At 41.2% G+C, this 25,693-nt stretch overlaps 1 protein-coding gene across 4 annotated transcripts in view; it reads left to right on the forward strand.

Moving 5' to 3' along the window:
• The window catches only part of pcdh10b (protocadherin 10b), a 71,836-nt gene that overhangs the window by 10,376 nt on the left and 35,767 nt on the right, over positions 1-25,693 (forward strand). Inside the window, exons 4-5 of one of the 4 annotated variants that reach the window (XM_037077959.1) lie at positions 3,816-4,178; positions 7,819-9,266. In XM_037077959.1, coding sequence (XP_036933854.1) covers positions 3,816-4,178; positions 7,819-7,838 — 383 coding nt within the window. In that variant the 3' untranslated portion in view covers positions 7,839-9,266. The other 3 variants (XM_037077960.1, XM_037077958.1, XM_037077957.1) reach the window with 3 other exon arrangements.

A 25,693-nucleotide genomic window follows, 5' to 3' on the forward strand; every position in this document is an offset into this window, starting at 1 on the left:
TGGTACAGTGAGTTGTTTCCTCCTGTGTAAGAGGCCGTATTAAAACATAATGTGATGGTGTATTTATGGCTTGTTGGTTAATATTTAATAAGAAACCCTCTCGTTAGGAGACTGGGCACTTTTCCAAGCTGCTAGTGATGGCAAGCCAAATTAATCCGCTTTGTAACAAAGCAAATTCCCCCTTTGCTGACCGCTACAGACACACAACAAAATGCACGCACACACACACGCACGCACGCACACACACACACACGCACGCTCACACTCTACTTACTGGGACAGCAGCAGTCTTAGCCTAATCAGTCTGTATTCAGAGGGATTAGCAGCAGATAGCCCTCGCTGGACAGTTCAGATTGTAGCCCCAAACAGCGACTCAGACACACATACAAAACAAGCGGATTTAGGTTTCAAAATGCATGCATACACAGGATCTAGGCCCGACTGCGAAAAACATATGGGGCAATGAAAACACAATTTGGCTTAAGGCTTGCACTCGGCCTAAATAGCTGCACTGAACAGCTAACGGCCCTGCTAACTGTTCTGCTTTGCTCCCTGACAAAAGGTGATTTTTGCACCAGGTCATTACGCTGTCATTACAAAGCCTCACAAATGATTACTCCACATGAAAGCAAACATGCTCAAACTGGTTTTCAGCTGTACCTGTGACCAGCCTTTCACAGAGGACAAAAGGTTTAGTAAACGGGGTGAGAGTGAGGGCCCAGGACAGAGGCAGGCTGGGTAATCCAATACCATTGAGTTTGTGGTTCACTTAATCTAATGCCCAAGCTAAAGAGAGCACAGCAATTTGCTGGCAATGGCTTTAAAGACTGCACCCACCTCCCTATAACACACGCACACATACACACACACACACACACACACACACACACACATTTCACCAGTCAACTCTTTTTTTTAATACGTGCATGTAGCTTACATGTAAATGACATCATCCAATGACCTTTGACGCTTTGCATCTGATTTATATATTTGAGGTCATAGTGTTGGACAACAGGCAGTTTGTCTGGCAAGCCAAACACTGTGTATTTTCTTGACAACTGAACATTTTAGCAATCAGTTAAGATGTACATGTTGGGAAATTAAACGAACAGAAACTGACGGGTGAATAAACAAATATGTCTGAACGCATTCATTAAAAAGTTTTACAGCTTGATGGCTTCAGTATATTTAAAATCCTGGCTTTGCTCCTGTGTCTGTAGGGAATATTTTCTCTTCATAAGATCTATATTCTATCTATATTCTATTTCTTGTTTGTTTTCTAATGCCCTCATCTTTATCAGCGTTGAGAACAGGGACAGGCACAAACATTTTGACGTGGCTTCGCCCCTGAAACGGCATTAATTATCTTGCATTGTTACGTTAATTTAGTGTGAAGACTTCAGAGGTGCTGACAACTGTGAGCCAGATTAACCTTTGGACTCACTCTAGATAGATAGACTGCTGTAACTTTTGTAAAACTGGATCCTTCAGTCAGCCAGTCACTCCATTATTCAACAAAAATTTCAGCTTCTTAAATCTAAGTGCAAGAAACCTGCCCGCTTTAAATGCAAATTAACTTATGTCAGTTGTAATTTGTTTGATTGCAGCAATCTGCTAGCGTTCGGTTTGAAGATTCTGCCACTTCAAAAAACACCCAAGGAACAAAAGAAACTGCTGCACAGCATCTCACCCATTGGCTGAAGTTATTCTTCTTTAAAGGTCTTAAATGCTGAATGAGTCTTTCAGATGTAGTTTTAATATAAGTTGCATTTACAAACATGTAATGCTTTGCCAAACTGTTATTTTCACTTTGGAAACGGTTTTAAAATAGAGTATCAATAGAGTAGAATATCAGTGCCACAACATAAAAATGCTCCTTTACAAGTAAAATTCCTGAGCTCAAAATTTCATGTACTCTCAAAAATATGTGCAGTACCTTGAATAGTAAGAGTGAAAGGACTGTATAATGCCCTTTGTTCCAGTTGAAAATGGAATCAAATGGAAATACAAACAAAGTACAAGTATGTCCCATCTGTATTTTAGCAAAGCACTTGAGAAAATACTTTATTTTTCTTCTATCTACAAAACGTCTTTCCCGAAAAAAGCTCTTCAGAGTTTTTGCTTTTGTCTGCCTTCACCATTCTCTGTGCTAGTGTCAGAGCCTCTGTGTGTCTTGTCGGTGTGGCTATGTCTGCCACCTAGACATAAAGTGATGGCCTTGAACATTTCCCCTGTGAAATGGAGTGCATTACAAGCATAATGTATGTAGTGCCAGTGGTCTGAGGTGCCTTGCAGGGAACTGGTCCCACAAGTCTGTTTTTGATTGACACTCTTTTTTTTTTTGGTCTTGCATAAGAGCCTGGATATCTTGAACTCTGAATATAATGTGTAGGTACTGTACATTCACTGTGTGCCTTCCTAATAACCAATCTCACTCATACTTTAAACCATCATGAATACATGATAAGTTTATAGTTAGTTAACTTTAAGTAATAGTTATTTGACTTTAAAGTATATAATACTTTGTAAATGGTTGATAAAGATTGTGTAGTTATTCTGTAAACAGATGTTTATAAAGCTTTATACTTCCTTAACCCTATAAAACCTGAGGCGGCCCTCGACAGGCTGCAGGAGATTGTTGTTTACAAGATCCGGCTTAATCCAGTATGATGTACAAAATAGTGATTAACTCGCAGAGGAATTCAAATCAATCTAAAACAATAACCTTTATAGCTGAGCATCCTTACATATTGTTTTTTTTTGCAGCAGTAAGTTTAGCTTTTGTCTTCCAGTGCATCATGTTGTACACGCGTGACGACAACAGTGTGTTACATGACACGCAGCGGTGCCGGTGGGTGATGGAAGCAGGGGGAGCAGAGAAACGGGCTGGTAGTTGTCAGTCTCAGCGGCTGAGAGGAACAGTCGGAGTGGGTCGTTTTGATTTGAGCGCATTCTGTAGTTTTGTGAGCATGTTGAGCATTTGAAGACTCTCCTAGAAATAACACCACAGTAAGCAGAAATACCAGTGTAGGCACTTGGGAAATGTTTCTATTGTTGATGAGACCACCAAAACACGTTTTTTTTACTCATGAAAGTGAACAAATCTCAAAAGCTAAAATGTGTACCTACATCAAATGCTCTGACGAGTGTTAGGAACCTTTTAGATGTATTCATGTTTATTGACTTACATAATATAATTTTTTAGCTTAGGTTGTACAGATTTCAGCTTTCTGTTGCGCAGTTCAAAGGGTTCAATGCGTGGGCCATACAGCATTTGATTGTTGGTCAACAGCGAAACAGTGGAGGGCTGGGATATGGATTGTAAGGGAAAATGTGCAATGTAGAAGTAATCAGCAGCTGTGGTTGTTAAATAAATGTAGTGGAGTAAAAACTATGAAGAAGCAGTGTATGAAAGTAGTCAGGTGAATGCCTCAACACTGGGTAGATACTGCACATTATTAAATCCTATTTTTCCACAGACTTTACAAAGCAGAACCAAGACTCCCATGAGTCTTTTTTTCCTCAGTTCTTTTTGTGTGTGTGTGTGTGTGTGTGTGTGTGTGTGTGTGTTAGCAGCCGGGTTTCTCTATCCATTGTGCAGTTGGCTTTGATCTTAATGATGGCGAAACAGAAAGCCCCGACATGGAGAATCAAAGCATAGGTTGCATAAATACATATTGTAAAAGTCTTGGGTAAATGCGTCGGACGGAGTTATTTGTGTTTGAATATGCTCAGGTATCGTGTTTCCAGCGCTAAAGACTTAAACGCCTTTCTCATGTACTTCTCCTCCCTCCCTATGCTTCTGTCATGCACAGGGGCCGATCTGTTCTCTAACTGCACGGAGGAGTGCAAGGCCCTGGGCCATTCTGATCGCTGCTGGATGCCCAGCTTCGTGCCCTCCGACGGGCGCCAGGGCCCAGACTACCGCAGCAACCTCCACGTGCCCGGCATGGACTCAGTACCGGACACAGAGGTATTTGAAAGCCCCGAGCAAACGGCTAATCAGTCATTCTCCACCTTTGGCAAAGAGACGCCTCTCAGTCCCCAACACCTCCACCACCACCACCACCACCTTCTCAAACATCATCACCTCAGCCATCACCAGGGCTCCCTAGAGAGGAAAGAGTTGGAAGCATTTCTGCCTAGCTCCAGAGCACCTTATAAACCAGCCTATTTAAGTGAGTATTGTGGCCGTCCTGCTCTCTGATCTGCTGATCGAATTAGATGAAGAAAAAAAAAAAGAAAAGAAAAGACATCTGAAATTAAATTTTCTCCCTGGACTGGCTGGCGGAAGGAAGTGTGAAATTCAGGTCTGACCTCTGTTCTGCCGGCGCTCTTGTCAGAGTGTTTAACTAACTCTTCCCTCTTTCTCAAGCATCTCCATTATCTCCGACTGTGAAGAGTGTGTGCTCATACACGCACACGCATACACAAACACCCACCCACTCATGTACACACACACACACACACACACACACACACACACACACACACACACACACAAACCTCCAGCAGTAATTGGCCTATGGGCCTTTCCAAATTACACACGCCAAAAGCAATTGTGATCTATAATGTTGCTCTGGTGTGGGTGGAGATGTTAGTATTAAGGTTCTGTCACATTATGGAAAAAATTGCTGATGTAATATAAGAGACACTGAAAATGGCTGTTTTCAACCCGTGGAGAAGGAAAATAGCAGGCCGTGTGCTTGACAGCTCATTCTCATTCGGTGGATGTCACTGCGTTGGAGCGCGGATATATATAAAAAAAAAATAAAATACTTTTTTGATAATTGAGGAGAGAAAAAAATGGGAAAAAGGCACATTTCCCAAGGAATTACTGTTTCTAAACTCTCATTCAAGGGCCACAAAGAGATACATCCTCAATCACTGCAATTTGGTGATAATGCTTAATTATAATTTTGTCAAGCAGTGCCTGAAGAGGCCCCCTCTCTCATCATCCGACACAGCTAGCTGGAATTATCAAACTGTCAGAGCACCGCTGCTTCCTTAGTGCCGTCATTTAAAACCACAGCATGCTGTTAGGAACAGCAGGATTTTTTTTTCTTCCATTTAATTAATGTTTTATTCATTTGCTGTTTTTTTTTTTAACATTCTGGATCAAAAAGCTATATCGAAGCAACCAATTGCTCACATTATAATTTCTTCATAAAAGACTGTCCTCTAGCACACTGTGGCGTTCTCACAGAGAATAATCATCAGGTTCGCTCCGAGATTTTATTAACGCTTTCATGCAAGAATAATTCGGTCAAAAAGTCATCAGTTTTTAATGTTCATTTTTACTCTTAAACAAGTGAAAAATCATGCAAATAGGTATTTACCTGTTTTTCTGAAGGAGTTCTGTGAAGGTACAGTGCAGTCATTGATAAATACTAATATTCTCAGTAAACCAGAGAGCCAAAAACGAAAATTTCCAACTAAATAAGATGCTAGAAATACTTTTATTGAGATTATATATGTATATATTTTTATTTTAGCTGTGACTCAATATGCAGTAGATCTGTTTACTTCAGTGGGTGTTATGCAACAAATATGCTCAGCCTCTTAAGTCTATATTTAGATAGAATCTAAAGACTATTTTATGTTGCTGCCTAATTGAAGTATTAAATAAATATTTTGAATTAGACAGACACAAAGTAAGGCAAAATCTCAAGTGGAAGAGTACTTTGGTGCATGGCAGCCGCTGGAGTGGACAGGTGTATTTTCAGTCGCAAAAAAAAAAAAAAAAAAAAAACCTCAAGAAAGAATTTATTAAGTATTTCAAACATCTTACCTAGTTATTGCTTTCATGTCTGTTATTTCTGAGAATAAGAGGATTTAACAGTTAATCCAGTGGTAGTGTTTTCCCTCTGCCATTTTGCATCTATAATGCCGTCTATGACAAAGACATACAGGATTATAATCAACTTGAAAGGCTCTGTGGGTTCGTCACTTGGTGGTCGGAACACAGCACTCCGCTTTAAACGTTAAAAAAAATGTCTTCCAAATATCTGTCCATCGTCCAGGGTTAGCTGGGATTACAGCAATAATGCTATTTATGCAGAGCAAAGAACAAGCGTTTAAAACAGTGAAAACAATGAAATTTAGTCAAGTTTTACAGTTCGGATATGAGGTGATGTTACTTAATTAGAACCGTATCTCGAAATCATCTCAGTCAGTTTAAGAGAGGAGAACGTGTAAACTAATGCAATCATGAAAAGTGCCGTCACAAGGCGGCTGTGAACAGTTTTATAAAAACAGAACATTCACTTGACAACATACGAAGTGTAAGGCTGCAGTGTACGGTGAGGAATCATCAAATAGAAAAAATAAACATGGAATAATTCAATAACAGGCTGTGAAATGATAGGTAACACTTTATAATGGCATCACTATTAAATGGTACATCTGTAGTTAATTACATTTTAGTGAAGTCATTTGACTGTTAACAATAAAAAGCTTCATTTTTAAACTGTAAAGGTTTATGAACATTACAAAAAAACAATTGCTGAATAAGGTTCCAAGGCAGTGAGGATTAAAGGGGCTTGCTGCAAGGTTTAAAAAGCATTTTGTTGTTTGGTAACAGTTGAATAACTTAAAGCTAAAAATAATTTCAAATATATATTTATAAAAAATATGAAAACATTGGAGTTCCGTGCAGCTGCAGTTATCATTATTATTATTATTAGATCATTTATTTATTCTTTCACGTTGCCATTTCAAATTTGAATAACAAATCTGTTTTTGAAAATGTGAATCATGTCGACCTCGTAAACTTGGCATGCAACCAAACATCAAGCAGCAACCACGACAAAGGTTTTAAATTATTATCATTTCTGTGTTTTCCACTTTACGCCTGTCAGCCTTTGGCGTGAAGCACCCTGTGTTTGCTGCGCTGCTTCTATTAGTTACCATGGATGTGCTTATTATGTGCTCGTGATGCAGCACTCGAAAGCGGAGGGCTCCTGATATCACTGCGGTTCCCACGAACACCGCCACTCATTCCTCTCGCAAAGTAGATCACTGTGGCCCTTATGCTAATGAGCATGGGGGCGGCAGCGAGGAGGTGGAAATTGGCAAAGAGGGAACAACAGTCAGAGAGAGAGAGAGAGAGAGGGCTGGGTGGGGAAGAGGAAAGACGAGAGGCAAAGAGGAGTGGAGTGGAGGAAGGGATAGGGAGATGGCACCGAGAGGCTGGAGCTCGCTAATCTGATCAAATGAGCCAGTGATACACAGAGGCTCTTTTGTCCCAGGGGGTGCAGGCCTGGGCCCGAGGTCAGGTCAGGGTGTGGTGCAGAGGGAGGGGGGGGGGGCTGATGGCTAGAGCCCCCTGATTATAGTCATCACACTCAGACGTGGAGGCAGGAGACAGAGACGGGGAGGGGGCTGGATGAGAGGTTAGACTCTAGCCTTCCTCTTTTGTTTGTTGCCCTAAATAAATTGGCCGTGTAACATTCACCAGCCCACCCCTCCAACGCTCTCTCACACACACACACACACACACACACACACACACACACACACACACACACATACACACACACACACACCATCATATTATCCATGAGCCATTTCACAACAGTGAATTGAAATGGCCCAGCTGAGTTGTGAGACTTCCTACCCCTCGTTGTGCATGTGAACCCTGCAGTTCTGTGTGAATGAGGCCATTTACACACTGTTTTTTTTTTCTTCTCTTTCCTCGTCATCTCTCTCACCCAAACTTGACACCCCCTCACCCCGCTCCGCCATGCTTAAACAGACACACACAACTAACCAGACTTTTTTCTTTTTGTTTTTTTTTTCTCACTCTGCTTCTTGCAGCGAGGAAAGGGCTTTGCTAGCTCCTTTCGCGTGGACATTCCGGAGACCGCGTGACTTTGCACAATCCCTCCTCGATGACCAAGGCTATAAAAAAAAAAAGCATCAAGTTTTCAACTTTTATTTCCCTCCCTGCCCTCGTCCCTCCTCACCCAACAAAAGAATAAAAAATGAAAACACACTTGACTACACACAGAATAAGGATGACCCCCCCCCCCACTTTTGGGAACTAGGAGTTCCATCCTTTCTGGAAATCTTGGAGCACTGCCGGGCTTTGGAGGCACCCCACACTCGGGAGTAGGAGTGGACACGGGGGAGGGGGTTAGGACGGATGGGTGCAGGCAGGTAGAGGGATAGCCTTACAAAAAGGACTCCATTGTCTCAGCAGGACTGAGAAACTAACAGAGGAGGAGGAAGGACACTGATGACGGAGAGAGATAAAACTGGACACAGATCTCTCTGTCCTTTTCCAATCTGTGTGTGCCTGTTTACAGCACTGATGTATACGTCTTTAAGGAAAATAAAACCAGACGAGGACTATTATGTGTATTGAAAGACGAAATCGGAAAAACTAGAGCCACCGAGAGAAACCGCCACTGAGCCCTTTAGGCGTTTGTACTCGCTGAGAGGCGCCAAAATTGTACAGGAGAATCTTTGTGCATTTCAAAATGCAATACCACTGTTTTAGATTTTTCTATTCTGTTCGTGTGGTCAGGTGTCTATTACGATCTTGCGATCTACTTCAAACTTTGTAAGAAAAGATTGTGGGCAGAATATTTTTTTATTATTGTTTTTTTCTTTTGTTATTCTTTTCACTTTCGGCTCTTTTTTCGCTTTGAGTTTGGTTTGTTCACCTTATCGTGGGCTCGGTTTGGCCCACATTTTCCTGATTCTGAGACATCAAGTAGTTTCTATCATGTGTGAGAAGTGTTTACTGTACTCTTTTAAAAAGTTTCAAGCTGAATATAAAACTCTATATATAAATCTATCTATCTACTTGTTCTGAAGGAGTGCTTTTTGTTTGCTGGGTTCCACATTCTGATTCAGAGGTTTGACTCTCGTTTAAGTGCCCCTGAAAAAGACTTTTTGTTTTTCCCAGCGGGGAGACGTACAGAGAGACAGAACAGCCTTAGCGGATGTAAAACTCAAGTTCTCATTATTTGACATTATCTCATTTTTTATTTTTTTTTTTCCACTTTTGGATATTGATAGAGATCATGTCTATAAATAAAAAGGAGGTAACAATTTAGATTGAAATCCATGGTAATTCTGTGTCATTGTAACCAAAACTTTAAGGATCCATTCATGAAGAAACAGAGCAAAAAAAAAAAAAACGTGGCCAAATGCTAAAGGTGTTGTACACAGTGCAGTGGGATCCAGTATACATGCATTACTTTCTCACACAAACACACCAATATGCCAACAATAAACTGAAAAATGGTGAAAACGGAGGTCTTGTGTGCGTTTGTTCTGATGGATATCTTAAAGGGTCGGACTGAAGGTGAGATGATTAAAGGTATTCTCCACAGCTGAGGCGTTATCAGTTGATGAGAAGCTGTGTTTGATTTAGTTTTTTATGACAGTGTCCCTCAGGTCGCATTCAATTATTATTCTTTTTTTTTTTTCCAGTTTCCAAAAAATCGTTCTTAGAAACGGGTGAAACATCATCACACAAGTTGCTTGCAGTGGGAGAAAGTCAGTGCGTTTACTGTCAGTACACTTTTGACATACTTGTGCATTTACTTTGGTCCTTCCTACATTCATTTGCAGGTTCCAATTTGTGTATATATATATATATATATATATATATATATATATATATATATATATATATATATATATATATATATATATATATATATATATATATATATATACATAAAAGTGCACAGGCTCATACATTTCCATGCATTGTGATTGTTTATGGCAGTTCTAGTGGTTTGGGATGTGTGCAGTCATATTCATGTGTAGGTTGTGCATTCTATATTCTGCAAAGAGGAGTGCAAAATCTGAAAGTATGACTTATATTGAAATATCAACATGTAAGCAGTATCAGCATCGTGCCTGGCTGATGTTGTTGCCCTGTGCAGATTGTGTTTATGTCCTTGTTTCTCCTTGATGTTTGGGCCCCTGCTGTGGTTGAGTAGGCCACATGGTTAAATGGTTATTTGTATGGTTTAAGTGTGTTTATTGTTAACATATCCAACTGTCTTGGGCTGTCAATCTGAGTCGGCACTGGATGCTACACTATGCTGCTCTGCTGTCTGACTTCCTGTCTGGCTCGATCTGCTCTGTGCAGATTGACGCAGCTGCTATCAAGTGTAGAGTGAAAAAAAACAAAAAACACGAGAATTGTTCGGCACGGCTGCGATCAGCTCAGGCGACCATAGCGTGGCTGTATTGGGGCTGTGATGGGCCTGGTGGATTGGGGGGGGGTGTCAGTGTATGGAACTCTAAAATGCTTTACAGAACCTGGATCAGTTGTATTTAAAGCACAATCAGGCAGAGCCAAAGTGACCACACCATCAGAAGATCAATACATCAACCTTATTTCCCCCCAAGAGATAGAAGAGTAAATTCATATAACATACAGAATTTGATCAGTGAAGAACACAAAGAGTCCAATCAGCACAAGGTAGCCTGGAGGAGGCGCACTCCTCAGGTCAGTTCTGCTGTAATCACATATCTCTCTAATGTAACAAATTTACAACACTTAGCCTTTTATGTGGTCCTGGATAAGCCTGATGTTGCCTCTTCCGCGAGTTAAAAGGACCTTTGTGATGATCTGCGGGGGAGGGATGTCAGCTTGTGAGTCCGTATATTCTCATCTCTGAGGAATAAAAAAGCCTGCGGAAGCCTCAGGATGACAGTGTATATAAGGAGACGAACAGCGTTTCAAAGCCACAGTGAAACATGGTGCTGGAAGATTAAAGTCAGGGGCTGATTTGCTTCCTCTGGACTTTGACACCTGCACAGAATTGACTCCACTCTGACCGAGGAGAAGCACCACTCCACTCTTCAGAGACATGCTCCACCCTCTGATTTGATCTTTGCGGAGAAGGATTAAAAGGGCAGCAGGATAATGAGCCCAAACACACCTCAGAACTTTGACACAACTACTGAAGACCAAAGAAGACTAAGGAGTCCTGACTGTCACGACCTTTCATCCACGGTCCACTGACCTCAACCCCTTAGAGTGCTGCAGGGAACATACTTTTGTAGGCTTACCCAAAAGTTAGCACAGCACTGGTTCCTTTGGGTTTTTTAAATAGATTTTTGATTACTGCAGGATATAAGCTCTGTGGCAAACACAAGTCCATGATATTTATACGTTTTCATAAGGATGATACACATGAAAACCACTGTCATGACTTTTTAAAATGCAATTACCAGAGGTAAAAGGCTAACTTTTGGCTTCAAACCAACTACATCTATAGTTGCACAACTTCAACGCCACCGCCACTAAACTCTACTCTACACACTTTATTATAAATTGATCTGCAAATTATCAAGTTGGCAAGATTTGTTTGCAACTGAAGTCCGTCTGTATTTATTCAACTCTTAGTAACCACAAGACAAATAAATGTTTTAAAATTCACATGTGGGGTATTAACCGCAGAATTTATGTCACAGGTCAAAACGTTAAAATCTCCTAAGCTTGTGTTAGCCACAGAATGTATTTCAGACAGGAAGCCTAAGAACACATTGACTTTGAGACGAGGGAACCAGAAGTGTAAAAACTGCTAGCTTATTTCTGTGTTTTGGGACTCATCCCTGCAGCATTCTACTCAACATTTATGGGTTCACTTGAAGACCGAGAAAGACAGAGATTCTGTGACATCGCAAGACGCTGAGAGGAACATTGTCAGATCATGCTGGGCTAACACGCAGGTGTTACACAAACTGCTCAAGTGCATGCTGTCATTAAAGCAAAAGGGGGACAAACCAAACACTAAGATGTTCTATAATTCATGAACATTTTCAACCAAACTGTTAAATTGATATCATCATCGGTTATATTAATATATAATACTGTGGTATTACATTGAAAACAGATGCAAAATACTGCCTTGTCTAGTGGTCTCAGACTTTTAGACCCTGCTGAACTTGCCCATAACTGAAGAGCTGTACACTTCCATTAACGGCTGATGACGATGGAATGTGTACTGTTTGGTAGATACGAGGTCGATTATGCGCATAATCAGTTTTGGTGCGTCTCCACTGGGAGAAGCTCTGGTTCTTTGATGATTTCATTAGATGTTTTTAACCAGACGACACACGACTAGTTTGACAGGCTCAGATTTTCGTTGCTGTAGACCTTTTTTACAAACTGATATCTTATTTGGAGCTTTCCGGTCGGCCAGCAAGTTTATGAGCCAGTGGGCTTACCATGTAGGCAGCATCATTGTCTCCGTCAGCGCCACCAGAGCTGAGTGATTAAAGCATTTTAACGGCTTAATCTGATCACAAAATGAACACTTGTTATGACTTTCCCAAAACATGTTGTAATGGGCGAACATGACCTTAATACACTCAGTATTTTGAATTACAAACAAAAAGATCATCTGCATCGTCCTTCACTGTCTCCTCTGTCATGTCAACACACACTAGGTAATCCACTCATTCATTTTTACTACAGCCATGTAGATTTTTATTTATTTATTTATTTATTTATTTTATCTGTCTGAAGTAGATGTTTCGCCTGTAATCCGAGGTAGATTATGGTATCTACAGATGGTGACGGACCAATAATGCAGCAGAGTTAAGATGCAAATACTAAATTATCTGTAGTCCTGCCTAATCTTCTAGTACATGTTGAATATTCATCAACGCCAACTGAAGCCTTTGTTGATGCACACTATAAATATTACAGGCAAACAGGGAGGAGGGGTAAATAGCACCAATGAAATATTCCAGTCTGTCTTTTTCTGGCTTCAGAAGCCCATTCTGATGTTAAATATAGGATGACAAATAGCGAGGAGCGGCAGTGTGAACCGGCAGCCTGGGCCCCTTTGTTGCCGTGTAATGAGGGCAAAGCTGTCGGAGCAGCGGCGCTTAGATTGAGGACAAAAGTTGAACAGAGAATAAGTGCGGTATAATCATATCTATTTTCTTGTTAAATGAAAGCTATTATGTTTGACCTCCACTTGACGCTAATCTCTGTCACAAACCAAAAAGTTTTAATTTCCTCGTGCGTTTGTGCACGCCAGGCTCCAAATGAGAAAAACCAATAGAGTATAATGAAAGATAAATTAAGAACAAAAAAAAAGAGAGACAATTCCCCAAACAAACGGGAGAGATTTGAGGAGAGGGGGATGGTGAAATAGAGAGAGCGTATTCTCTCTGTCTATTTCCGGTGAGTTAGGGGGTGGTGGTAATTGCAATAGTGAGTTTCAAAGTCACTCACTTCACAAAGGCAAAGCGGATTATAGGAGGCTGAACTTTTTTTCGTGTCAGAGCTCTCGCCTTTTGCGGATGCCGTCCGTCGGACAGAAAAGAAAGTCATGACGCTAAATGGGCGCTGGAACCGCCGGCAAGTATGGACGGCCTGCGTGAAGGTTGAATAAGGTTCTCTTCAGATGTGGGTGAATGAGTGACGGGCCATGAACAAATCTCAGCAGGAAACTAAGGCGAACTGTGCTATGCTGTTAATCTGGGTATTTTTTTTAAAGGCACTGAAAACATTTTTCTCCGCCTTTGCCTCATTTCAAGTGTTGGGGTCCTACATGATCACGGGAGCAGTTTTGGTTGTTATACGACACATTTTAGGGTGGACTGTGCCTCGGGAGGTAGGGTGGTTGTTCACTAATCACAGGGTCAGTGATTTAACCCCAGGACCCTGCATTCTACATGTCAACATGTCCTTGGGCAGACACCGAACGAGAAATAGCTCCCGGTGTGTGTGTGTGTGTGAGAATGGGTATTGTTTCTAATTATGTTTACTGCTTCTGATAAGCAGGTGGCTGGTTTCTATGAGTGAGTACCAAAGAGGTTTGTTGGGCCTTGGCGGAGGTATGCGCTCTACTGAGTGCCATTCTAATTGAGTAGATATTATGTATATTAAACAATCTGCCTCTACTGACAAACTTTAATCTCCAAATGTTAAACCCTAGTTCTTCTAGTCCTACTTCTACACGCGACAGCCACTTACCAATTCACTGCTTATGATTTGAAATCAAACTTATATTCATGCGCGGGAGTTTCCAGATTTGTGGCCGAACTCTTCTGTTGTGTTCTTCTGCAATTCTGTTTGAAGGCCAAGAAAGGCAATCAGCTTATCATGGAAGAGAAGGGAACTTTCAACCATCTACGTGGTATAACACCAGAATGGCCTCTGTTAAGGAGAAGTAGAAGGTTAAGCATGTGTGTGTGATGGAGACGGTGGGAGCTGAGTCTAAGAGCATCTTGCTGGAGACACAGATAAGTGGAGAAAGGATAAGAATGAAACAGGGGATAAGTTAGAGGAATCAAGAAAAAGCTTGGTGTTGCTGTCTTTAGCTAGTGTGGTCGGACATCCGCTGCCTTCAGGTGGTCACCGCTCCAAGAAGGCCAAAGGAAACATCTGCCAGCTGAAGCATATTGAATATGAGATGAAAACCATTTCCATCCGAACTGTTTCTAATTCAAATGAACTGAGACACAACAAAGACAGTTTCAGAGATCATTCAGCAGCGGTGGAAATCAAACCTTTATGACTGAGTGCTAATGATGTCCACTCATGGCTTTGAAGCCTTTTTGTCATCTTTATTGTTCCACAAGAATAAATAATTAATAACAATCAGTGTATTGATGTGGTTAAAAACAATGGCTTTAATGTGCGTTGCTGTCTTTCATATGTATGGAGGCCTGTTCTTGCCTCTGTTTGAGTCGCCATTGATATGTATTGACTGATGAGAAAAAAAAAAAAAAAAGTAAAGCTGTTTTTTTTTGTGTGTTTAACTGATGAATAAATTCATTAGTTGAATTCCATTATTATAGGCAGTCCAGGAAACATTTTACAACAAGGTACACAAAAATGTGAGTAGTTGCTAAAGAGTGAGTGCAAGGAGTGAATCAGGAAACACTTTGTAGTAAAAATGAATTATTAATGAGTAGTAGATAATGATGAGATACTGGAGAACAGACTGGGAGGTACTACATTAATGAATCATTCATTTCTGACATGACATAAAGCGGTGATGACTCATTGCTGAATCATTATTTGCTGTTTTTTGTGTACCTTCAAGTGAAGTGAGGCATATTACTGAGTTGTTATCCAATAGACTCCTTAAATACTTGTTACTTAATCATTAGTTACTCTTTTCGTCTCACTTTGAGCGAAGGGGAACGTCACTCTGAGTAGTTACCCAGTAGACTCATTAAATACTAATTACTGAATTACTAGGTCTTTCTTCTCACACAATTAGTTCTTTAATACTGTAATAACACACCAGAGACAGTAGAGCTGTCATTCTATTCACACCACATATACATTCATATTCACATCCAAGTCATATAGTGTAGCATTAATGATGCTGATGCTTTAACAATAAATGTCAGCTGCTGACCTTGCTTTAAACCCGCCGCCATTTGCTTGAAGCGCTGCTCAGGGTCGGCTCGCCTCCCACACTGGATCGACCGCCGTGCTGCCACTGATTTGGACTGTCTCCCTCCTCCTCCTCCTCCACCTCCTCCTCCACCTCCTCCTGTGCTCTCCCCAGAAAAAAAAAATCAGATTTTAGTCTTTTCTGTATCAACATATGTGTTTAACAAAATACGCTCCTGCTATAAAATTACATTTGTGGGTATATAAAGAATGTATTCCCTTACAGTGGTTAATATATGTGGGTGGAAACCTTGTAAGTAACAATATCATGCTCTGAGTGGGAGCTAGTGATATTCATGTCAATAACACATCTTTATTACTAACGCATTTATTGGGCTCCTATTGCCAGAACTGTTGCATAAAAGCAACGTCTTTATCTCAGACTACCAAAAACTCTCTTGATCTTCCAAAAGGGTCCTAGTGAGTGGTAGGAACAAAATTAAGGCCTCACATTCACGCCCTTCAGGCTAAGAGGAGGTGCGCTTGCCCAGGAGTTTCGGCTGCTGTCTGATAATTCACCGTCCAGCGATGACATGCTGGAGGATGGGGACTGTCCAGAGGGATTCCTTTCACGAAGGATCAGGGACCCCCTTTGTTCTCTGTGTGACTTTTCCTGCCATTCATACGATTTCCAACCACGATAACCTCCATCATGTGTGTATGACAAGCCTCTCCTTCCAAGCCAGTGAAATCTCCAAGTGTTCACCGTATACCATCATCGAGGCCTTGAGGATTTTCTGACCAAGTTTGATGAGGGTCTTGTCAACCGGCAAAGAGGAGTTAGTCAAAGTACTGAAACTCTAATTTCCTGTGACTGTGTAGCATAGAAAAAAACAAAAAAAACCCTTAATTTACTGATCTATATATTTCCAGCTATGTCATTGTTAATCATTTTCTTCATGTCTGAAACCTTTTTAACACCACACACACACACACACACACACACACACACACACACACACACACACACACACAATCACTCAATCAGAGAATTTACTCTGAGGTGACCACAGCAGTTGTAGCCTGTGGCACTGATACTATCTGTGGATCATTCCCACCTCTCCTCCCCCTCCCCCCGAAAACAAACACACACCTCTGCACACTCTCCCTGCTGACCCTGCATGTTCCCTGCTGCCCCGACTTGCCCTGGTCTGGACAGGCTCCAGTCGACGTGCCCTCCGGGGGAAGAATGTAGGAGGGCAGCGGGTGGGGGTGGGGTGGAGGGGGGTTGCGGAGTCACCCAGGATGGAGGCTGCTTAGTGTCACAGTGATCACACACACACATCTATAAACACACATCAGTGATAAGAGCCGACATGTCTAAATGGTGTTGTCCAGGCGGGCCCTGCTGTAGACGCTCATGTGGCCCGAGGCGAGTGGCAGCGACAGCACACAGATTGCGTTCACTTCACAGGCAGCAGTTTGTTTGCTGTTCTTCTTTGATGCTGGAGTTGAGTTCAGTTTCAATTGAGTTAGTTTCCTCTGGGATTCAGAAGGGTTCATTTTTATATTTAGTTTCATTTAGATAAGACTCTTAGATAAGAGAGGATGTATGCTCACAGATCAACTACAGTGAGAAGCGTTCCTTCCTTTTTTGATGTAACATTATTTTTGCATTTGAACGTTAATAGTCCAATCTGTAAAATAGTTGAGTCCAATTCCAGACTTGTCCAGTAATTACACTTTCTGGGCCGGCCCGACCTAACAACACAACGTGTCAGTATTTAATGACTTGGGACTGAGATTCAAAATCAGATATCTTGCAAAATGGACCTGTAATGACTTCACTATAAATATTGTTTAGATTTTTAAAAGATTTTTTTTTCAAGCATCAAGTGAGAAATTGTGGTGAAATAGGTAGGGTGTGCAGAAGAAGAATAAATATGTTGATAAAAAGTGTAAATATAAACAGAAATAATAAATAAGCATTTTATCATTACATTCAACTTATTTTGTTTTCTTTCTATTTGCATTTAGATTATGGTCTTATTTTGTATACATGTTGATTCAGCAACCGACAGATGTATCCCTTTTTTAGTTACTTAAATCTGAAACTTGCATGGAAATGACATTACAGCAGTGTTAAAAAATAAAAATATAATCTTAAACAAACAGGCTGAATATGTATTTAACATGTAACACAAGTTATGATGTATATCATCCATCATGCCTGTCAGTACCTTCTCTGTTTTCTGTGAGCTTTTATCTTTTCACCTCCAAAAGTTGATAGTGGTTTAGTTGTTGCGACTGTGTACACTCAGGAGGACACAGACATCCGTGTCAACAAAAGAAGAAAAACACTGGATTTACAGTCGAAAAAGCGCACAGGGGACATAAACACAAGTGTTAATTCTGCACAAATGGGCCTGTGGATGTACAGATGACGTGGAGCCTCACTGTCACTGCTGGTTCAGACAGGTGCTGATTCAACTTCATGGTCCTTAGACTTGTATTTGAATCAGGAGAGACTCATAATTTTGTGAGAGAACTTGTAGATTTATTGCCATGTGCACAAAGGGAATGAGAAAAGTGTTTGGCGGTTAGAGGTGATGAAGGTGAGCGTAGAATAGGAGACCCCCCCCCGATGAAGTCTAGACACTGGCGGTGGCGATGGAGGAAAAAGATCCTGGAGTTCTGTCGACACGGGGAGTTGATTCTGGTAAGCAGAACCTAGCCGCTGGATGAAGAGCTGGTGCTGCTGTTAGATGTTAAATGGTTTGATGATTTTACTTTTACTTTACTTCTTTTTTACACTTTAGACATCACTCATCAGTGACATATTTGAAATATTTAATATATATGGGGTTAACACTAAATTATGGCCTAACTTGCTGAAGGTGGAATTAAAGAAGGCAAAGGGACTAAGGAGGTTATCAGTTTGTCTGTAAGAGAGTTGTTTGAATAAATTGAACCAAGTGGTATTTTAAATAACCGCTTACCTACTTAATATATTCATACTGGCAAACAAGGCAGAGTAGTGCTGATACTGACATGAGATTACTTATGGAACATGATCCACATGACTAGGATAGTGGATTTGAACAGTACACAGATATGGGAAATGTAAGACCACAAAGCATGGGCGCTGTAAGCAGACAGGAATAACTGTCATCAGACAGTCGGAGCAGCGGCAGATAGGCAGAGGAGACAACAGAGACGAGCTCAGATTGAACTTCAGACGGAAACCCAGCCGAGATCTTTTATTTCTGAGACGGTTCACACTGAGCCAGGCCAGCAGCCTGTTCTTCGTTATTTAAACTGAACACATCCATGGAAGAAGTGTTCTCCATCCACTGACAGTGGTCAGGGAAAATGAAGAGAGAGGGAGGACAGGGGAATCAAATCATTTTCCACAGCTGACCGACCGGGTTGAGATCGTTCACTTTTTGTACCCACATTTCAGCACTTTCATTACAAGACAGAGGCAAAGCTGAATATTTTACATACACAACTGATTCCAGAGTGATAAGCTCAGTCTTAATGGAATCTGAATATGAAGTCGCTGACCCTGGGGAAATAGCACCGGTCACTTTCATTTGCTAATGGTGGGGTGGGGGGGGGTATATTCTTTTCTTTGGTGAGGCAAGGGGGGTAATTTCCCTCACTTTTTGAAACTTGTTTTACAATTTGCACTTTGAAAAGTTTAAATCACTTTCTCTTAACCGTGTCTTCTCACTGTCCAGCTGTCACGACCCGGCAGCAAATGAAGATTACAACAAAACCGAGCCTCTGTAGAAATTGTTCTACAGGGGATGGGCTTAACCCGCTTTATTAAAAGCTTGTCAGTAAAGCTACTGTTCAATTGAAAGCTGTCCGAAGCACTGCTATTCTGCATTGTGCATTCTACTAATTCATCATCATTCATCATTCATTTTTAACAATATGATAGATATTTGATGATAGAGGTTGACAATGTCGTTTCAGTGGATTAAATGCAATGCTGGAGTAAGGATGTGTTCATTCTCATATAAAGACCCTTACATGCAAAAAATATAAAAGCTGCAATTTGTAGGTCTTTAAAAAACACATTTTTGTCTTGTTTATAGTTGTTTATAAGTCTGGATCCTTAGTGAGAGTTAAGTGCTTGTTAACTTGGAGGGCAGGAGGATTCACTCAGCCTCTTCTCGCTCCCATTATGTCATTAACAGCGGCCTGGTCAGCGGCCCTGTGCTTCACTGTAGTTACTCCTCCAGCATCACTTCTTGAAGCGCCCCTCTAATGCAGCAGTAATAAAGAGTGGGAAAAGTCCGAGTCAGGGGGTTGGATGGCTCATTCTCTGGCCCTATCTTCTAAAGACTGTGGTTGCATCCTAAATCAACGTACGTAAATGACATATCGTACATTACCTGAGGGACGTATTTATGTCACTGATGTTATGTGAGTTACGTCGCATGCAATTTATGCTGCGCAAGTAAGGCTGACTGATGTGTATGGCGGTAAGATTTGGATCCAGGCAACAGGTTGGTACATTTAAATTCCCGCATTGTAGTCAGTCATTGACATTGTCTGATTTTCATATAAAAACACAAATATTTGATTTATTCTTTTTATTTTGTGGCATATATTGTTACATTGTTTCTTTGTCTTTTTATAAACCTTTTATTCCTCCACAACATCATTGTTTGGGTGTCCCTAAATAGTAAATGGATGATTCTAGGTGCTATATCGTAGGCAACTTGGCTCGTTTCACTTGCCTATGTTATAGCACCTAGAATTTACCATGACCTGGATAACTGAGAAAGCCAAGTAATCTGTGTCGTATTGGAAGTCATATTTGAGTTAGGGCTTGTTTAATACTTAACTGAAAAATCCTGCATACTGAATCTGATCCTATTTATCACAGCTGTGGTGCTGGATGTGGTGGACAATAAAACATGATTCGAAATGCTGTGAGTAGGAGGGAAAGTGTTCCAAACAACATAACAGTGCTAGATATAAAAGTAAAAAACAAACAAAACTGAATGCAAAAACTTTTCTTTTGCAGAGCAGAATCAGTTAATCTCATTTTGCCCTGGATGAACAACAAGGCCTGACCGTGTTGATCCTCAGCACTGATCCTGTGAGAGGACCTTTGTAACACAGGCCGGCTCAAACTTTAAATGTGTAAAATAAAATATGCCTGTGGTTCTCTTACTCATCTATTAATTTTTCCCTTTGCAGAATCACTGTACATCCTGCACTGATGCAGTACATTGATGAAGCTTTACTGTTTTTGTTGTGACTGAATTAACTCAAAGCATTAGGCTCAGTAAATACTCTCCATTTGTAAGGCAGTTGTATCCATTGCTGCGTCAATTACTTCATCAGAAAGCAAAAGCCAAATGTTGTGAAGGTTGGATGTGGATCACAGCTGTCCCTGCTCACACCTGGCAGTGTTTCTGGCTTAGCTCAAATGTCTAATGATGTTAGGTCACAGAGACACCGCAGAACGTGTTCAGTTGTTAAGACAAAACACAAAAAAACAAGTCAACAAGTGGCAAATTTTCGACTCGATCTGAGCTGCTCCTGGTTCCCTGCCAAACCTGCTATTTTCCCGCTGGCAGACATCGAGGCATCTGCAATAAGCAAATGTTGAGCCAAAATTAACAAGCACTGAGGATGTTTGACCCTCTTTTAATGTGTTTTTAGGAGCTTTTCAAGCGTAATATCCACCCACAGTCTTTAAACAAGAGAAACAACACAGTTCTGCAGTGGCCCTTTTAACCATGAAGTCCTAGGCGGCCTGTTTACAGACCTCTGAACTCCCACATGGCCGACTTGTTCAGCAGTTTGAATAGCTCCACTGTTGTGCTTATGGGTAGCTATTTGCACCAGCTGCAGAAACAGTTGATTGATCAGAGCTGTGCAGACAGGATTAATTGTGGATGTCACAAAGGTGCCAGAAGTACGTGGCCTGAGGGGTTACTGGCCCCCAGCACTTACTGCATCCTGTTTCAAGGATTTCTGTCCCCTCTGTCCAAACAAAATGGGTAGAGTGTTTGAATATGTATATTTAATATTTATACGCACAATATTCTGTTTGAGCTGTTAATCGAGCTCGCTGAACCAACCGTAACTAATATGACTAACACACGTACCAGACCTACACCTACATTACCTAAGTAAGTGACGTAACTTCACTATGTTAGCGGATGAAATGAACTCACTGTTGACTTCTTGTTTCACACTGGACATGAACAATGGTCTCCTGAGTGATAGTTCTGAGTGAAATCTACACTTGTGCATGCCAAAAAGTTCTAAAAATATGATATGTAAAACTACAGATGTGGTGATCATGTACTGACCAATAATCAAAACAACTTATTTGCAGGGATGCCCATTAGCTCAGTGAGAAGAGCAGGCGTCCCATGTACAAAACATGTCACCCCCCGGCAAAGGGTTAGCAAAGCCAAGGCCCCCCAAAAATAATAACAAACAAACAAATTCAGAAGTAAAAAATAAATGTAATGAAATCACAAGGGACAGTGTGAGCTTACCTAAGATTTGACGGCACTGCTGCCTGACTGTGTGACTGTCGGGCAGTCACACAGTCAGTGAAGCAAGTTCCACTCCTAGTGAAGCAACTTTTAATGTGCCCTGTCGGCACAGCCAGAACCTATAGGGTCCTTCACTCCAAGTCCCAGAAGACCAATCGACTCTGTCTGTACGACACAGCAAGAAGGCCCGGCTAACATTAGAACTGCCGCAGCAACTTCCTCAGCTAGCACGCATGGTAGCAGCTCAACTATGGACCGGTACCTCATCTTTAACTTTCCATTGAACTTTACTACTAAGTATCATTAAAATAACATATTTGTTTCCGATTGTATCTTTCAGTCATAGTATATTGCCAGTGGACAGACAGCAATTGTTTTTGGGAATTGGAACACATCCAGTGTCAGATTTATTATTCTGGATTTATTTAACAAAGTCGTCAAAAAACAAACAAACAAACAAACAAAAAAACACTGCACTCCATGGCTGCATCACAAAGCTGTTGAAAGGGATACGACCAGGCCTCGAAGGGACTGCACAACACGCAGCTTCTTTCAAAAGTGTATCATGTAAAATAGAAGTGCCCGCTGGTGGGGTTTGAAAGGTGTTCCGGTGGGAACAGGTTGAATCTCACTCTCTGAGAAAAGGAGTCAGTGCAATCATCTAATCATATAGTAGTGTAAAACATGACATTTCTAGCTTTTTACACACACACACACACACACACACACACACACACACACACACACACACACACACACACACACACACACACACACACAGAGGTAGAGTGTTTAACAAGGACCAGATCAAACAGCGGTGCTGGCTGAGAGCATGTCGATCTCTGAGAGAGCAGCCGAGGAACATTTTGATGTTCATTTAGTTGATGAGCTCTGAGCTCCTCTTCACTTGCACAAATCAAAGCCTTAATCTTCATTACTGATTCATATCTTATCGCAAATCATCTTTTTTCTTTTTTAAGCCCCATAAAAGCAGATCAGCCATCACTGCCAGAGAGTCTGTCTGTAGTTAAAACTGTTACTGGTGTGTATGAGGGAGTTACAGTGTGGGGGGGGGATTGGTCATTCCTGTAAGAGTTACTTTTCTCCTCCTACACAAGATTGTGGCAGAGCTGCCCTTCTCCCTCTCCCTGAGGATTTCAGTAAAGTAAAATGACAGACTGTATATGAAATAAAAACTGCATTGGCAAAGTGAGGCATTTGAACTGGTTAACTTTTCAATAATCGTTGAAATATAAGAAGTAAAAATTTCATTCATTTGATTTGTGCAGGTGTTACTTTTATTAAATCCATGTTTGACTACGCTATGAAATACCACATTAAATTGACCAGTATGAATCAGAACATTAGCACTTTTAATTAAAATTAAATTAAAAAGATAATTACAGTTTTAGCAACAACAGTGAGAGACCAGAGGTGGAAATGGTCACGTTCTGCTAGGGGGAACCACTTGGGTTTATAAAGAAATACTACTACTGTATTTAATACTATGCTACTGATTATTTCCCCTGACCTGGGTTAGGGTGAACAAAAATGGCATTTAGAATCGGTAATATTGGTAATAATAATGGTATTTTTCATTCATGGACTCCTATATGGAAGTCCTGAGGGCCAAGTGAAGATCTTTTCTTTTTTCCTCTCTAGCGATCCTTTCTGATAGCGTCCAGAGCAGAGAATGACATCACACTCCCGCTGTGTGTTTCTCATCTGAGCGTCTCAATTCTCTGTAGCTGGCCCAGCTGTGCGCTTGTTTGCCCTCCCCCAGCTGTCGTCAACACAGCAGTGTGGTAAGAAAACTCTCAAACCTGAACAGAACCCTAAGATATGGTTCTAAGTGAGGAATAACAGTAGCAACAGCATCCTGAGTCATGTTCAGATACCACTTTCTTTCTTTCTTTCTTTCTTTCTTTCTTTCTTTCTTTCTTTCTTTCTTTCTTTCTTTCTTTCTTCAGTTTTCACATCTGTTTTGGTCTGAGATACTGGTGCACCTGTGATATCCGGTGGCAGTGAATACAGTATGATTACCCAACTTGATGCAAATGCGATACAAAATCACTGCGGTGCTTTGTTAAGTTGCTGGACTGAATATAATCTATTGCCCAGTTTGTGACGTTTTACATATAATGCAGTAAAACAATTTACTGAGGTGTAATGGTTCGGAAATATTCAGCGCCAGGTGACTGACAGAGATCGATGATGCTTTCTGTCCTCATCACGCTTTAAGTCGAGTATCAGCTCGAGATTGGGCCACTGATTCTTTATACTTAGGTTTATGCGTGCACATTTTCACACAAAGGTCCCCTCACAAAACCTAGATTGATTCACTTCAGAGGAAACTATTATAGAAAGAACAATTGACGTGTCAGTCCCCGAGGAGCGCTTCATCCATCACTGTTCGATGGCCTTATTAGTACTTCACTGCAAAGGAAATCCTAATTCACCCCTGGGGTAAAGAGGCTGCCACTAACTGCTTTGTTTCATACTGAAACTGCTATCAATACTTTCCTCATTCGCTCAGTCACTCATGCAGGACACAAACACAGGAAGCGCTCCTTCACACACACACACACACACATGCAAACAGATGCTCACACACACATACCTGAGTAGAGACAATTGCGAGCCATCTGCAAGCGCTCTGCGAACTGGTGGAAAAAGGTAATCAACAGCTTGTCTGACTGCTCATTACTTCTTCATTATGGAGTGGAAACAAACACAAAACACCTGAGCTCAGAGGCAGCTCTCCTCATCACTGCTGTCTCACACACACACGCGCACACACACACACACACACACACACACACACACACACACACACACACACACACACACACACACACACACACACACACACACACAGACACACACAGTCAGTATTTCACTGTCATACAGATGAAGAGGGGCTGACAGACAGCTATTAAGGCTCAGTCCCTCTCTGTAAAAAGGCAGCAAACAACCTGTTCCTGTTAAAGTGTACTCACTACGCCAAACTGGCACCAGCAGCATCAACGGCGTGCTCCTCAACCACCCACCTACTGCTGCTCAGTCTTTGGACAAGATGTCAGCTCCTAATAAGCAATGAATGAGTGAATGCCGTTATAAAATCACATTTGGGGGTCTCAAAACACAGATAAAAATTTCAACTGCCATCTTGTAAGCAATATTAAATAGCAGAGAGGAAACCGTCAAGTCGAGAGAACTTGAGACTTGAGACTCTGCCTCTGATTGGTTGGATTTGTTGGTTGTGTTCTCTGTTCTCAAACTGTTAACTACACCAAGCTCCTTTAATGTCTGAGCTGTAGTTATCCATGACAAATATCGTACCATGGACCATATATAGTGATGATATCCTACGGTACAGTTTTTGGTAACCTTAACCCACTGAATAGTGATTCCATGCAGCAGGGCTGCATTCACACTTTCCCTTGCTAACAATTCCGTTGTGTGATGGTGAACCAGCCTGTTCTCACTCCAGATCTATCAATTACATCATTCCTGCTTGGTGGCCCTATGCTTCAGAATCTGGGTCTGGCTGGATGGGACTTTACCTCGGGAGATCAGGGTTCACGTCATGTTTGTCATCACGAGACGTGAGAAATGTCGCATAATGTAACTTGTGTTAAAAGATTGAATGTAGTTATTCCAATTCAGTGTGGTCTTTTCTTAAACCTAACCTAAGTTTTAGAGCCAAACCATAACTGTGACATGTGAATAACAGTCCAAAAGTCATATTCATTCATATGAACTGTATTACATACAAAATATTACTTACTATCACTCAACCGCTGGACCTTTATTT

The sequence above is a fragment of the Acanthopagrus latus genome, chromosome 18 (genome assembly GCF_904848185.1).
Source record: "Acanthopagrus latus isolate v.2019 chromosome 18, fAcaLat1.1, whole genome shotgun sequence".
NCBI classification, from domain to species: Eukaryota; Metazoa; Chordata; class Actinopteri; order Spariformes; family Sparidae; genus Acanthopagrus; species Acanthopagrus latus.